Below are 14287 nucleotides of genomic sequence, written 5' to 3' on the forward strand. Positions count from 1 at the left end.
CAAAAGAATCATAGAAGCTCTAATTATGGAATACAACTGCTCTGGGGAAGAAAAAGAAAGCAAAAGAAGAAAAACTTCTGTAAAGCTCTTTTCATTCAGAAATCTCCTTAGGGGTCTCCTCAGAAAAATCAAAACAAGGAGAAGAAAAACAGAAAGTTATATACTTTTCTAAGAATTCAGTATCAACAACAACATAGTATAAAAATGACTACATGCCTTCTCTACATTCAAACAACTATTCTGTAATAAAAATTAGCTCTCAAAAAGTCCATTGTGGTAAAAAAAAAAACAACATACAATGATACTATGAATCTCATAAAAGCATAAAAATTAAGATCTAAGAAATTATTATTTGTAGGCCGGGTGTGGTGGCTCACATCTGTAATCTCAGCACTTTGGGAGGCTGAGGTGGGCGGATCACGAGGTCAAGACATTGAGACCATCCTGGCCAACATGGTGAAACCCTGCCTCTAATAAAAATACAAAAATTAGCTGGGCGTGGTGGCACGCGCCTGTAGTTCCAGCTACTCGGGAGGCTAAGGCAGGAGAATCGCTTGAACCTGGAAGGCGGAGGTTGCAGTGAGCCAAGATTGCGCCACTGCACTCCAGCCTGGTGACAGAGCAAGACTCCGTCTCAAGAAAAAAAAAAAAAAAAGAAATTATTTGTGAGGTCTCAGAAAAAAGTGCCTGAATATGCTTTTGGTTTAAGGAGAATGAACATTTGGATATAAATGACTAACTGACATTAAATATATCATTACTAAACACTAAAACACATTTGCTGGGATTATTTAATGTCTGAGATCAGCGTTGTCTAACAGAAATACAAGACATATGTAATTTAAAAATTTCTAGTAGCCGCACTGAAAATGGTAAGACAAGGCCAGGTGTGGCGGCTCACGCTTGTGATCCCAGCACTTTGGGAGGCTGAGGTGAGTGGATCATTTGATGTCAGGAGCTCGAAACCAGCCTGGCCAATGTGGTGAAACCCCGTCTCTATTAAAAATACAAAAATTAGCCAGGCATGGTGGTGGGCGCCTGTAATCCCAGCTACTCAGGAGGCTGAGGCAGGAGAACTGCTTGAGCCCAAGAGGTGGAGGTTGCAGTGAGCCGAGATGACGCCATTACACTCCAGTCTGGGTGACGAAGTAAGACTCCATTAAAAAAAAAAAATAATAATAATAATAACATTTTTTGGTGATGAAATCTTTTACCAAGCTTCAGAACATGCTCTTCTTTCATAACAATCTTGTTACAAATTCTGTAACAAGATTTTGTCCTTCCAAAAATCTGTTTTAAAACCTTCTTCTGGTCTGTACTAAGAACATCTAGAATTGAACTCTCACTTCCACTCTTCAGTTTTTATCACATGTCACAGGGTTGGGAGAGACTCAGACATCATTTATTTCAGCACTGACTACTTTCTTCACCTCCTATAAAGCTGTGCAAAAGTGGCTGCCAAATGAATGAGGTAAACATAATGTTCTTATTGTTAAATAAAAAGGAAGGCTTTCTTCCTCTGTCTACCCTTCTGAAAAATATAAACGATTTATTTTTATTGCCACCGCCCCTAAATATCATTACATCTTTGCAGATACTATGAATTCTATTTTCGTTCATTACTTCTTTGGTTCTAAATCTCTCAGAACAATCAACCACTGAACACTGGATGCTGTGTAGGGTCCTGTGTTGGGCAGATTCATATACCCTTTTTCGCTTGAATCTTCTCTTAAGACATGCCCCCTGTCACATAGTAAGGTGAACATCTTTTATTTCTCTTCCATGCTAAGCAATTTCAATGTACTTTCAATCTTTTTTTGACCAATTTCTCACCTTATCTAACCTGATTTTACCTATGGGTACTACTTCCCCCCTTTCAAAGTTCTGAAATTGAATTGCCTATTTTTATAAGTCCTAATATCTTGAGCTCAAAAGGCTTAAAATAGTTATTTCTTTACTCTCCAGCCACCTTCAAATCATTCACCAACTGTTTTCTTAAATCCCTTAAGTTTACAAAGAAAATCCCAGTCAAATTTTATCAGTGAATTTAACCTAGGCCAGAAGATGATGACTCCAGAAGCATTCAAAATTGTTCTAGGCGTCTCCAATATAAATGTTACATAAATAAGCATTATGGTATAACAACTTAAAATTATCTTTAAATTAATTATCCCAGTCAGTGAGTCATGTTTTCATCAATACATGTATTTCATGACTGTAAATTCTTGGCAACTTGGCAATTTAATTACTTGGGTAACTTTGACTAGTGAACTTATTGTTGCTGAGCCTCAATGTCCTCGACAGCAAAATAAGATGCCACCAACCACCTCACAGGGGAAGTAGGAAGCTATAGTCAAGGTGTGTATATAGTACCTGGCACTTCCCTGTGCTTCCCACCCTGTCTTGTCTTTTCTCAAACAGCTTTTATTGAGATACAACTTATAAATTGGATATCCATATGCAGAAAGAGGAATTTAGATCTTTACCTTACACTGTGCATAAAAATTAACTAAAACAGATCAAAGGCCTAAATATAAGAGCTGAAACTATAAAGCTTCTAGTAAATAAAGTAGGACAAAATCTTTGTGACCCTGGGTTAAGCAAAGAGTTCACAGACACAGCACCAAGAGAACGATACATAAAAGAAAAAAAAAATCAGTGAATTCAACTTCATCAAAAGTAAAATCTTTTGCGCTTCAAAAGCCACAGACTGAGAGAAAACATTTGCAGATCACATATCCAATAAAGGAACTGGAATTGTGTCAGAATGTATAAACAATTCCTACAACTCAATAGTAAGAATATAAATAACTTAGATTTTTAAATGGACAAATGTTAGTAGACATTTTAACAAGGAAGATATACAAGTGACTAGTAAGCACATGAAAATTCATCCAGCTTTAAAATTTGATGACTTTTAATCAACTTACAGTTATACAACCATCATCACAATCCAGATTATGACATTTCCACTCCCAAAAAAGATCCCTTGTGCCTGTTTGTAATCATGTCACACTCCTACCTAGTTATCTGCTTTTTGTCTCTAGATTTTTGTGGACATTTCACACAAATGGAATCATACAATATGTAGTCTCTTGCATCTGGCTTCTTTTACTTAGCATTCTGTTTTCAAGGTTCATCCACATTGTAGCACGAATCAACACCTCATTAATTTTTATGGCTGAATAATATTCCACTGTGTAGATATAACACATTTTGTTTATTCATTCACCAGTTGATGAGCACTGGTTTGTTTCCAGTTCTTGGATATTATAAATAAGGCTGCTATATAAACATTCACATTGAAGTTTTTGTGTAGAAATGTCTTCATTTCTCTTGGGGAAATTGCTGGGTAGGACGGTAAATTTATGTTTAAAAGAACTGCCAAGATGTTTTCCGAAGCTGTATCATTCTACATTCCTACAAGCAATGCATGAAAGTTCCAGTTTCTCCACATCCTTCCCAACATTTATCATCTTGGGTCTTTTTGATTATAGCCATTCTAGTGAGTACAAAGTAGGATCTCATTACAGTTTTAATCTGCATTTCCCTAATGAGTAATGCTAATGTCACATATCTCTCCATGTGCTTACTAGTCACTCCTATATCTTCCTTGGTAAAATGTATACTAACATTTGTCCATTTAAAAATCTGAGTTGTTTATATTCTTACTATTGAGTTGTAAGAGTTGTTTATACATTCTAGACACAATTTCTTTATTGGATATGTGATCTGCAAATGTTTTCTCTCAGTCTGTGGCTTTTGAAGCACAAAAGATTTTACTTTTGATGAAGCTGAATTTACTAATTTTTTTTTCTTTTATGGATCGTTCTCTTGGTGCTGTGTATATGAACTCTGTGCTTAACCCAAGGTCACAAAGATTTTGTCCTACTTTATTTACTAGAAACTTTATAGTTTCAGCTCTTATATTTAGGCCTTTGATCCATTTCAGTTAATTTTTATGCACGGTGTAAGGTAAGGATCTAAATTCCTCTATTCTTCTTTCTGCATATGGATATCCAGTTGTCCTAGAACCATTTGTTGAAGACTGTCCTTTCCCTATTGAATTGCCTTGGCACCTCTGTCAAAAATCAATAAAGCATAAATTTAAAGTTTTGCTTCTGGACTCTTAATTTTGTTCCATTTAATCTATATATCTATATGTATACCAGTAATACACTGCTTTGATTATTGTTGCTTTACAGTAAACTTTGAAATCAGGACATGAAAATCCTCTGATTTCACTCTTTTTCAAAATTGTTTTGGCTATTCTTGGTCCCTTCCAAGAGTTTATCGATTTCTTTAAAACAAAACGAAGAAAAAACCTGTTGGAATTTTTACTATGATTTTGTTGAATCTATAAATCAAGCTGGAAGACTGAGCATGGTGGCTCATGCCTGTAATCCCAGCACTTTGGGAGGCCAAGGTGGGTGAATTGCTTGAGCCCAGGAGTTCGAGACCAGCCTGGGCAATATGGCAAAACCTCGTCTCTACAAAAAATACAAATATTAGCTGGGCGGGTGGCATGTGGCTATAGTCCCAGCTACCGGGGAGGCTGAAGTGGGAGGATTGCTTGAGCCTGGGAAGTTGAGGCTGCAGTGAAATGTGATTGCGCCACTGTGACAGGGCAATACCCTGTCTCGAAAACAAATAATAATAAAATATATAAAATAAATAAAATAAAAAAATATATATTTATGCTATAATGTGGATAAACCTTGAAATCAGAGAGAGAGAGATGCACATATATCTCAAGCTGGAGAAAAACTGTCATCTTAAGAATGCCTAGTCTTCCAAAACATGAACATGGAATATGAAATGTCTCTTTATTTAGACTTCTTTTAACTTCTTTCAGCAAATTGTAGTTTTCATTGTTCAAGTCTTACACTTCTTTTGTTAAGTTTATTCCTAAGTATTTTATTCTTTTGATACTGTTACATACAAGTTATTTCCTAAATTTCATTTTTGAACTGTCCATTGATAGTACATACAAATGTAATTTATTTTTTATATATCAATCTTGTATTCTGCAACAATACTGAATTTATTGATTAGTCCTAGATACCTTTTTTTGGTGAATTCCTTAGTATTTTTATACATATAGAATAATGCAAATACAAGCAGTTTAACTTCTTCCTTTCCAAATTGTCTTCCGTTTTTTTTCTCCCCCTTACTGGAGGCTATAACCTCCAGGACGATGTTAATCAGAAGTCCACAAGAGCAAACAAACACTCTTACCTAATTCTCAATCTTAGTGGGGAAAGTATTCAGTCTTTTGCCATTAAGTATTCTATTTGCTGGAGAGTTTTAGTTAAGTGCTCTTTATCAGGTAAGGCAGTTCCTTTGTATTTCAGCTTTCATCATGAATGGGTTTTGGATTTTTACAAATATCTTTTCTGTATCCACTGAGATGATTATGTGGTTTTTGTCCTTTCTTCTACTATTATAATGTGTTACATTAATTGATGTTCAGTTATTGTACTAACCATACATTCCTGGGAGATAAATCCTCCTTGGCCATGATGTATATAATCGTTCGATTTTTTCAGTATGTTGCTGGATTTGACTTGCTAAGATTCTTTTGAGAGTTTTGGTTTATATTTTCTCGAGGAATATGAGTTTGTAATTTTTTTTCTTGTGCTATTTATCTAAGCTTAGGTATCTGGGTAATACCGGCCTGATAGGAAAATAGAGGAGAAATGTTATTTCTTCTTTGATGCATGTTTTAATTTTCAAATACACGGGGACTTCCCAAATTTCTTTCTGTTGTTAATTTCTAGTTTATCTCAGTTGTCATCAGACAACACACTTTGTATGATTTTAATCCTTTTTAATTTACTGAAACTTGTTTTATGGCTAAAAGTATCCTGGGAGATGGATGTTCCATGTGTACATAAAAAGGATGTGTTTTCTGCTGTTGCTGGACCAAGTGTTCTGCAGATGGCAGTTAGAACAAGTTGGTTGACAGTGCTCAAATGTTGTATATCCTTCACGGCTTTTTTTTTTTTTTTTTTTCCCCAAACAGGGTCTCGCTCTGTTCTCAGGCTGGAGTTCAGTGGTACAATCTCAGCTTATTGCAGCCTCAACTTTCCAGGCTCAAGTGACCCTCCCACCTCAGCCTCCCGAGCAGCTAGGACTATAGGCACGTGCCACCACGCCTGGCTAATTTTGCTCTTTTTTTTTTTTTTTTTTGTAGAGACAAGGTCTTACTATGTTGCCCAGGCAGGTTTTGAACTCCTGGACCCAAGCGATCCTTCCACCTTGGCCTACCAAAGTGCTGGGATTATAGGCATAAGCCACTGCACATGGCCTGAATTTTTTTTTTTTTTCAACGTGGCTCAAATAAATACTATGTCTGCAACTGTTATTGTTGAATTGTCTATTTCTTCTTTGAATTTTATTCCTTTTTGTTTCCTGTATCTTGGGCCTTTGTTGTTAGGTGGCTATATAATTATAGTTGCTATATCTTCCTGAGGAATCAACAATTTTGTCACTATGAAAAATATTTTGGAAAATGAATTGGGGGCGGGGCATGTTTGGTTGAGATTATTAAGGGCTGTGGAATTTTTACAAGTTTTTGAGACACAATGGAACACTCGTCTTTCTGGAGGAGTATGGCAATGCTCACTTGCATCTATTTTAGAATGTTTACCAAGGACCTATTATGTGTCAAACGTACCTATGGGAAAATAAGATGACCACATCAATCAAACATGATTTTTCTTAGAAGATAGTACTAAGGATATGGTTTTTCCCTTCATTTCTAAAATCCTATTCCCAATAATAGTAAAGAGATACAAAAGGGAAAAAGAGCTCTGGTGACAGGTATCAGAGGTTTTGAGATTTAGACAGATTTGCAGAAATGAGAAAAAGGATAAAACTGGATGGTGGAGAAATCAACCATAATCCAGAAGGCCACAGGAGAAGACTATGATAGAGGAGGAAATTATTCACTGTGATGGAGCCTCACAGAGAGTCCCAGCTCAGAGTTATTTGTCAGATACTGAGGTAGATGGAAATAGGGTCAGAGAACAGGGTGATTCAAGGGCTATTCACATAATAGCTCTCACAGTGGGCCTTTCCCTCCTTCTACCAGACCTCTCAAATGAACAGAACCAAAGTCACCTACTCTTGAAAGAAAATAAAATCTGACCATGGAACGCTAAGGATTCTAGTGTAGGTACTTGCATGCATGAGGAAAGATACCCCTCATTTTGGAAAAGTATGACAGAAAGCCTCGCTTGCCTGCCTGCTTCCTGTTCATAGGCTGAAATAAAGTTTGGCAGTTCTTTATTCACATTCACAGCTCACCGCGAGCCCTTCCATTCAGGGGAGGGGACTCTTGAGTAACAGAAGCTACACAATGTCAGGAAAAACCCTTACAGGCTACTGATAATAAGTAATGTAATCTTGCATTCACCACTACAAAAATCACCAGACAATGAAAAAAGCCAACAGCACATTACAAATGACACAAAATGAATAAACAGAGTGAATGCCAAAAAATCCTAACTTAAAAAAAAAAAAGATAAATTACCAGAGTGCAAGAAATACATTAATTCACATTGAAAATGCTTGCTGAAGGCCAATGAGGGCAAGTTTTAAAAGGCCCCTTCTTTGAAACCCTGTAGTGAAATTTTAGAACAGTATAAGATTTTTAAAAACCCTTAAGGTTTACAGAGAGAAAAAACAAGGAAAAAGAGATTGAAATCAGACTTTTCACTAGCAACACTAGATGCTAAAACACAACAGAATTCAAAGGAAAAATACTTTTGTAACTGGACAAACTCCAAAAAAAACTGTGAAGGCAAAATAAATACTTCTCAGTTATACATGTATTTAGAAGTTTTACCTCCCATGTAACCTTTCTAAATAAAATTACTTGAGAACGTGCTCCAGACAAAAAGGAATCAAAGAGGATGACAGGGCATCTGAGAAACATTGGATCTAACTCAGGAAAACAAGGAAAACAATTTAAAATAAGCAATCATAGAAATCCCAAGAAGAAAGTCTTCAGGAAGAAAGCAGATTGCATTAGATAAGTTGTATGATTAAGACATTGGCCGTCTTTAATAAATAACATGATAAAGAAACATGCTACTTTTCTCAACAGAGAAAAAAAGAAGGCAGTATAAAAATATCAGAGGAAAAGAGGCTGTACAAGAAAGTTACAGTCCAAAGAGGAAAAACAAATTAAAAAGGGGCATGGTTTTGAGCAACGGCTGATAAAAGAGTAAGAAAAGAAAACCCACTTGACACTGACTCTTCTTCTCTTTCAAGGAGCAATGACACAAATTCAGCAGCTTAAATCATCACAATTTATTATCTCATAGTTTTTGTGGGTCAGGTGTCCAGGCAGAGCCTGAGTCCTCTGCTTAGAGTATCACAAGGCTGCAATCAAATACTGTACTGCACAAATACTACTGAAACTGTACATACATGTACATATAAAAAGGATTTAAAGAGAAAATAAAAATGGTACTTGTGATTGTTTTTCCTGTTTGAATTTCCTAATAATGTTTTTAATAATTAAAAAAAATTCACTCCAGGAAAAATTATCAACGTGTCAGAAAAAAATCACAAATAGATCCACATAAATAGGCTGAGTAAGAGTTCAAGAAAATGTGAGTGGTAACAAGTATCAAAAACTGATGCAAATTTTTAGCTAGTTTTGAGTATTAAAATCTCTCTAAAATTACTTTGATTTTCCCCATATTTTAAGAAAACTGCAAAGCTATTTGTTCTTAATGTGTAAACTATTTAAAAAATTTCTGTAAGAGACAGGTATTTTTAGACCTAAAGCAATATAATTTGTTGGGAAGGTAAGATTCAGTTCATAATTTACCAGGTGACTGGCAGTCAATTTGGACAACAAGGTCCTCAGAGATGGTTCTTCACGTTCTTGGTGCCAATCAATCACTAACAGTTTGCTTATTAAGTGGAAGTGCTCAATATTATATATATTCTTAACCAAGGTTCTTAAATATATTCTTGAACCAAGGTTATTAAAACTGGAACCTGTAGGTATCCACAAATAGCCTTGGAGTGGGAGGTTGATGGGAGTTGTCATTTATAAATCTCCTTAAATTTTACTAAAAATTGTGTATATGTCTATTTTGTGTGAGGAAAAGTCTGTAGCTTTCAAATTCTTAAAAAGGTCCAACATCCAGAAGAGGTCAAGAAGTACTGTTTAACATAAGCAAAAATTAATGGATGATTGGATGCAGAAAACAATAAACAAAAATGTTCTAATAATGTAGAAATTTAATATAATATAAAGCCATTTATTCAATTTTTACATCATGGATAGGTCATAGAGCCAAGGAGGCATTGTAAACTTAAAACATGAGTGAGAAAAATAAAAGTCCCTACCTCTAGGTTAAATCAAGCTTCATTATGAAATATCATTAATCTACCCAATGATGTACTAGCAAATAACCAACCTGGTGAATAATTACAGCATGTCTTATGCACTATGTATCACTAAAAAACATCTGATGACAATGCTAAGTGATTTTAAATTTATCTGGAAAATTTGCTATTTAAAAGAGGCCAAAGGAAAAAAAAAAAACATTCATTTTATAGTGAGTATGTCATGCACTGAGCTAGGCATCAAGAGTTCAAAAAGAATAATCAAATCTTTTGAGAAGTGCAGTGTATTGGGAAAGACAGGTGTGTAAAAATAAAATCATTTATAATACAGGTACACGGAAATGAATAGTTTCCTGGGAAAGCTAAAGAATATTTCCAAGAAAATTGACATACAAGCTGGTATAGTTTTATCAGTAACAGATCAAGAACTGCAGGCTAAGATGGACATTTCCATTGTAGGGATGTTTACAAAGGTATGGATGGAGGCCTCCTGTGTGTTAAGGGTGGGTAGGCAAAAGACTAGTGGGAGATCAGGTTCAGACCGGAAATAACCTTCACGAATTGACAAACTTGGATGTTTTTCTGAATGCAAAAAGCCACAGCTATTGAAGGCTTTTAAGGAAAGGAGTTACTTTAAAGAAAATTGATATTTATGAGCAACACATATCTTTAGTTAGGGCCTTAATTCACAATTTAATGGTAGACTCTTATAATAACCCAAAACGGGCCTCCCATGTGCTCAGCAGGTGCATGGCCTGGCAGCTGCTTACCTGTAACTGAAAGATTCGTCACAGCAGCACTGGTCAGAGGGAGGACAGGGCTGACTGTGAGGGTAGTTGCTGCACTGCTAGTCACAAGGCTTGGTGTGGTCGCCACCTTGAGGTCAGAAATGAAAACATGGACAAAGCACTTAAAATCAAAACTTAAAGAGGAAATGATTTTACAGTCTTTCTTTGATCTTGGAATTGAGACACCTGACATCCTATGTTGGGAAGCTGCTATTGGAAGATGGTTGTTCACTGATATCACAGATAGCTTTGCCTGGGTTTTAAAAATAAATAATAAAAAGTTCGTAAATTTCAATAGCGTTGAGACAGATATACTCTAATTCGGTAAGAAACATTATACTAATTATCAACTTTACCTAAATAAGAAAACTATTTGACAGGATCAGGGAATCTGGGGTACATGTATTACTTTTACTTTTGACTCTGTAGGGGGGCAGTATTGCCTTAGGTTTGGTTTTAATAAAATAAAATTATGAAAATAATGTGAAGCAAACTTTTAAAAAAAACGGATTAGTTTTGAAATAACAAAAAATTCTAGTTTTGCAAGAAATACTGTCTTTCTTTTAGTACAAATCTAAAACACAAACATCACCTTTACAAAACAAAATTGTTGATTAATAATTATCTTTTTCATAACTATCTCATAACTTTATGACTACAGGCCCACCATTTAACAACTACAACCTTCACATAAACTAACATGTGCTTTTAATGCTGACCTTAGTTTAAAAAGCCTGCCAGTATGGAATGACATTCAAATAAAATAAAACCAAATTTAAAAAGAACAGAAATGCAAACTCAACAATATTCCCATCTTTTGAATCCTGACAATGTAGAAGTCAAATTCATAATCATCCTAAAAACCAAGGGAGTCATACGACCACTGTATGTCTCTTCAGTCTAGGAATAATGCAAACAGGAGAAGTTACTCAATGAGGCTTCACAGGAAAGGATCATATGTTGTTTCAAAGTAAAAGACCTGAGATGATTGTTTTAATACAAGTTCAGAACTGAAGGTTATCTGGTAACTTATTGTCACTTAATCACGAGAGTGTAAGTTTAATAAACTGGGCTTTAGGACTCAACATGAATAAAAAGTAACAAGATTTTCTGAGATAACTGGGATCAGCAGCAAATTTACTCCCATGGTTACAGAGTAATCTAATGAACTATACCAGAGAAGAGTATGATGGAAATGCGATGAAAGAATTAAAATTGTTCACTTTAAAAAATAAGATAGGTGGGCTGGGTGCGGTGGCTCACACCTGTAATCCCAGCACTTTGGGAGGCTGAGGCAGGTGGATCACCTGAGGTCAGGAGTTCAAGACCAGCCTGGAGAACATGATGAAACCCTGGTATCAACTAAAAATACAAAAAAATTAGCTGGGTCTGGTGGCGGGCGCCTGTAATCCCAGCTACTTCGGGAGGCTGAGGCAGGAGAATTGCTTGAACCCAGGAGGTGGAGGTTGCAGTGAGCTGAAATCGTACCATTGCACTCCAGCCTGGGCAACAAGAGTGAAACTCTGTCTCAAAAAAAAAAAAAAAAAAAAGACTGGGAATGGTGGCTCACACCTGTAATCCCAGCACTTTGGGAGGCCAAGGGATCACTTGAGGTCAGGAGTTCAAGACCAGCCTGGCCAACATGGTGAAACCCTGCTTCTGCTAAGAGTACAAAAAATTAGCCGGGAATGGTGGTACACGTCTGTAATCCCAGCTACTCGGGAGGCCAAGGCACAAGAATCGCTTGAACCCAGGAGGCGGAGGTTGCAGTGAGCCAAGATCGCACCAATGCACTCCAGCCTGGGTGATGGAATGAGACTCTGTCTCAAAAAAATAAAATAAATAGAAAAATAAATAAAAAATAAGCAAGACCAGTAAGTTCTTGGGTTAATAACAACACGAGATTTCACCCTCCATGCAGGGGCACCTCAAGACCAGTGACCTCAGCAGAGACAGAGAGAGAGCGCGAGAGACAAGGAAAGAGAGAATGAGAATTTCATTACCTTGATAATGTCTAAAATACAAATTTACATGCATTTATTTGATGTATTTATTCATTAAATTACTATTACGAAATAAACTGATTTAACAGGTCATTTGTAAAATTGCAAAAATTAGCCCTTGAGCTTGCACTCCCTATTTTTTATTCTTACCAGTGAAGTTGGGCTGGGGAAAATTGCTTTAATAGGTGAGCTGCTGGTCCCACCACTGCTTGGTGGGTTGATTCTTTTTTCTTTCTGGCGGCGGTTACAGAACCAAACACGAATCACCTCTTTTTCCATATTGAGCTGATCAGCAATCATAGTGATCTCTTCCGAGGTAGGCTTTTGATTCTGCAGGGTGAAAAGATGTAATTCCAAAAGCTATCCTTTGCAATAACTTTTTGAACTACTGGCATAATCACGTCAGGTTAGAAAATGAAGCTGGGATACATATGACCATCCACATTAGGCCACTTTCAACAAAGAGACTGTGTAGACAGAAGTTCTAATGAACATACACCTATTAAACTTATTCATATTAACTTAGAATAAGTTATCCTTGAATATCTATAGTTTTTCATTTTTAAGATCTATTAATTGTGAATGAAATTAACAAAATACCAGTACAACCACATGTATTAGTAGGAATTTAACCTTTCTCCATGCTTCATGCTATCTAATTTGGACCTCACAGTAAGAAAGGCAGGTATTTCACAGATGAAGGACCTTTAGCTTAAAGAAATCACATGATTTGCCCAATCACACAGTTTAAGTGGCAGAGCTGACAAAAACTCCTAATTCAGAGTCCTCCCAATGTGCTCAAGTCTTTTCTGAATTAGAGAAGTCAAAATTTTCTTAAAAGCTTTGTTATGATATTACCTGGTACAAAAAAATAATTGCCAAATATCTCTTGCATTAACTTAAGCTCCATAGCCTAACACTCAAGGTCTCTAGTGTTCCAGTCCCAAACTACTATTCCAGGCATACAGACACTACAATTTAACCAGCCAATCTACTAGAGTGTCTCCTCATACACCCTATGGTTTCCCTCACTCCAGTGTTTCTCCCCCACTCTGAGGGGGAAATGCTCATGCATTTCCTCTGCTTAAAGTACTTTTCCCCCACCTTTTCTAGTCTGTGGAATTAATTCCTATGTATCCTATGGTAAGCTGCCACCTCTCTCATACTGAGTGCTTGCATGGATGTGATTCTAGTCTCTCCTGAACCCTGCAGAACTCTGGTTCTGTCTCCTTTGTTAGTAACTTACTTACTTCACCTATTTATAATCATCCATAAGAGCAGAGGCTGACATGTCATCTTTTACCACCTACAGTTTCTACTAAGTACTAATGTTAAGTACTACACAGACAATCCCATGTACAGAAAAGTAAAATCCTCACTGACCTCCAAGAAACTCTTCTCTAAGGCCACACGGATGTTGGTCTCTATGCTGGTGCGTTTCTTCCTCCTACGGCTCAAGCCCTCAATTCCTGGAGAATTCAGGGCACTTGGGCTGGAGAGGGACGAATCAGATGAGAGGTTCTCTGTAAGAATGAAGAAAATACGGAAATAAAATTAGCTGAGCACAGTGATTCATGTGCATAATATGCATATTAACAACAAAACTGACAAAATAAGCTACATCCAAGTATGAAAAGGTTTTCACATAACCTACATTACAATATTGCTTATTGGCCGGGCATGGTGGTTCACACCTGTAATCCCAGCACTTTGGGAGGCTGAGGTGGGAGGATCACTTGAGGTCAGGAGTTCAAGACCAGCCTGGCTAAATGGTGAAACCCCATCTCTACCAAAAATACAAAAATGAGCTGGGCACAGTGGCGTGCACCTGTGGTCCCAGTTACTTGGGAGGCTGAGGCAGGAGAATCACTTGAACCTGGGAGGTGGAGGCTGCAGTGACCTGAGATGGTGCCACTGCACTCCAGCCTGGACAACAGAGTGAGACCATGTCTCCCCCTACCCACCACCCATCCCCCCAATATATATATATATATTTACTACCATGGATATTTCTGCTGCCCTTATTGGCATTCTTTCTGCTAGGATGGTTGACAATATTACCACTATGTTTGGATTTCTGTTTCTGAGACAGAAGAGGTTTACTATTCCTATCCTTAAACTCAG

At 36.8% G+C, this 14287-nt stretch overlaps 1 protein-coding gene across 6 annotated transcripts in view; it reads right to left on the bottom strand.

The window, feature by feature from the left end:
* Nucleotides 1-14287, bottom strand: part of POU2F1 (POU class 2 homeobox 1) — a 206391-nt gene that overhangs the window by 15618 nt on the left and 176486 nt on the right. For all 6 annotated transcript variants that reach the window (XM_016961676.4, XM_063787103.1, XM_063787136.1 and 3 more), the window contains 3 exon segments: nucleotides 13547-13686; nucleotides 12314-12493; nucleotides 10143-10248 (listed from right to left, as the gene is read on the bottom strand). In XM_016961676.4, the coding sequence (XP_016817165.1) occupies nucleotides 10143-10248; nucleotides 12314-12493; nucleotides 13547-13686 (426 nt within the window).

The sequence above is a fragment of the Pan troglodytes genome, chromosome 1 (genome assembly GCF_028858775.2).
Source record: "Pan troglodytes isolate AG18354 chromosome 1, NHGRI_mPanTro3-v2.0_pri, whole genome shotgun sequence".
NCBI classification, from domain to species: domain Eukaryota; kingdom Metazoa; phylum Chordata; class Mammalia; order Primates; family Hominidae; genus Pan; species Pan troglodytes.